This window comes from Oratosquilla oratoria, chromosome 30, assembly GCF_046742065.1.
Source record: "Oratosquilla oratoria isolate Oo_2021 chromosome 30, ASM4674206v1, whole genome shotgun sequence".
NCBI lineage: Eukaryota > Metazoa > Arthropoda > Malacostraca > Stomatopoda > Squillidae > Oratosquilla > Oratosquilla oratoria.
This window is the reverse complement of record NC_134806.1, coordinates 46,575,961-46,578,436: the sequence shown is the minus strand read 5'-3', so window position 1 is coordinate 46,578,436 and position 2,476 is coordinate 46,575,961. Positions and strand designations below refer to the sequence as shown.

Genomic DNA, 2,476 nt, shown 5'->3' with positions numbered 1-2,476 from the left:
ATGTCCGAATTCGCAGTTGATGGCTTCGGACACCATTTGCGATACCACTGATTATTGGTCACTTATTACTTATCATCTATTATTTTCTGCCATCACTTATTATCTATTATTCGCTCGTTTCTATTTAATTCATTCCTTTTCCTCTTTATATGCTGATATTTATCCTTCTTTCCCTCCAGGCGGTCCTTGTTCGGACGAAGAGTTTCGATGTCCTGATTCGCAGTGTGTGGCTTTGGGCAACGTTTGTGATTCGCAGTGCGACTGCGCAGATTGCGCAGACGAACAGGACTGCCAACATGTCTACCTGAAACACTCAGGTCAGTTGATATTTTATCTCCAGCGTAAATATATCTTTCCTCGTTGATTTGTTGTTCTATTTATGCATTATTTGTCAACGAGTTTGCTCGACTCCATCATAAAACTTGTACGTTCTCAGTTCTTTACCCAAACTTGTTAACTTATTTTTTCTTTGATGTCTGGTTTATTTGTTTGCTGATTTATTTATAAATTATCATTTGTCAATTTTTTTTTTCCATTTCTATTCCTTTTCATATTTTTACCCAAACTTATTGGTTTATTTTTCTTTGAAGTCTGATTTATTTGTTTACCGATTTATTTATGAATTATTATCGTTATTTTTTATCTATTTCTGTTCGTCTCCAAAGATATATTCGATTTCTCACTCTTTATCCAATTTTTTTTATCTATTTATTATTTCTTTGTTAACTGATTTATTTGTTGATTTATCTATACATTATTTGTCAACGTTTCTATTTCATTATCGCCAAAATGAAGTTCATTAATCTATGCATTGTAAATCTACTTTCTTATTTAGAGAAGAAAGGACAAATGAGGGATTGCACACTGTACAACAAATTTCAGGATTAAGAAGAAAACATAGTTCTCATGTGCGTTTTATTATGAAGTTCAGTGTGCTGAATTCAAATTTGATAACAAAAATTTCATGCCACGTCACAATGTTTTGTAAATCGCTGTTTTAATAATTATGCAATTAATAGAGATTTCCAAGGTTCCATAAATGTATTTTGCTCCCAAAGTCAGATTAAATGTCTTCATTGTATTTATTTAATTAATATATAATGAATCGGCATGTTTGTTAGCTTTATATGATGTATTAACCTACAATCTATTATTTACTTCTTCTTTTATAAGACGTCTCAGGCGTGTCACGCTTCAGGTTCCAACAGAAGTCAGCCAGCATAGCAGGGCTCCATTTTCCCTTGTACCTGTTTTCCATTGACGCTATATCTTGATGGAACCTCTCTCCATGTTCATCACTCACATCTGCTGCATTCTCTGGGAAGAAGGACAGATGAGAATGAAGAAAGTGTATCTTCAGTGACATATTGCATCCGAGATCTTGGTAGCATTTGATTAGCCTCTCCACTTTACGCTCTCGCTGGGACTCTTGGTGCTTTCCCAGAAGCCCTTTGCATACATCTTTGAATGCATGCCAGGCCGCTAGCTCAGGTTCATCCATTGTCGCCTCAAAGTCCTCATCATTTATAAGCTTGCGAATCTGAGGGCCTACAAATATACCCTCTTTAATCTTGGCATCACTAATTTTAGGGAAGATCCCTTTGAGATACTGGAAACATGGCTTGTTATGTTGCAGTGCTTTGGTAAATTGCTTCATTAGGCCTAGTTTTATATGCAGTGGTGGCAAAATGATTTTCTCCTTCTTAACTAGTGGCTCATGAATTACATTATGGCATCCAAGCGTCATAGATTCCCGAGATGGCCATTCTGAGCGTATATAATGTTCTGATCTGGCCCTACTGTCCCACTTGCAAAGAAAGCACATAAATTTGGTGTATCCAGTTTGTAGCCCATTAAGTATGGTTACTACTTTCAAGTCTGCACAAATTAACCACTCATGCTCTTTGTAACTTATGCGGTCTAGAATAAAAGCAAGGTTCTCATATGTCTCTCTGAGTAAGCAACTGGAACTGAAGGCATGGTGTTCCCAATGTGCAACAGAACTGCTTTTATGCTGTAAAGGGATCCATCTATGAATAGCCTCCACTCATTGGGTTCATAGGACAGCTCAAGGGCACTGAATAGGCCTCTGATATCATTACAATAAGTCAAGTTGTTTTCCAAAGTGAAGAAATCCTGTAGATTTGCAGAACGCTTCCTAAATACTGTAATTCGAGCTTCTTCATCCAACAGGTGCCATTGGTGCAAACGTGAGGCCAGGAGTTCACTCTGTTGCTTAGTAAGTGTTAGATCACGAACTAGATCATTGAGTTCTGGTTGGGTGATGAGGTGTGGTTTCTTATCAGATTCAAGTTGTGTCGTATACGTTGCATCTTGAGATTCTGAATCGTCTGAGTTGCTCGTGTCATCGCTTGGTAGTTCAGAGGGCGGCTGTGGTACAGGAATATCACTTGAATGTAGAACTGGGCGAATAGCAGACTGAAGATCTGGATACACGATAGATTTCTTGCCTTTT

The 2,476-nt window shown here is 37.5% G+C and overlaps 1 protein-coding gene across 1 annotated transcript in view; it reads left to right on the top strand.

Annotated features, from left to right (window-relative positions):
• The first annotated feature begins 789 nt into the window (after positions 1-789).
• The window catches only part of LOC143041317 (G-protein coupled receptor GRL101-like), a 95,322-nt gene continuing 93,635 nt past the window's right edge, over positions 790-2,476 (top strand). Inside the window, exon 1 of the mRNA XM_076213139.1 lies at positions 790-813. Within this exon, the coding sequence (XP_076069254.1) occupies positions 790-813 (24 nt within the window). The remainder of the gene's footprint in view (positions 814-2,476) is intronic.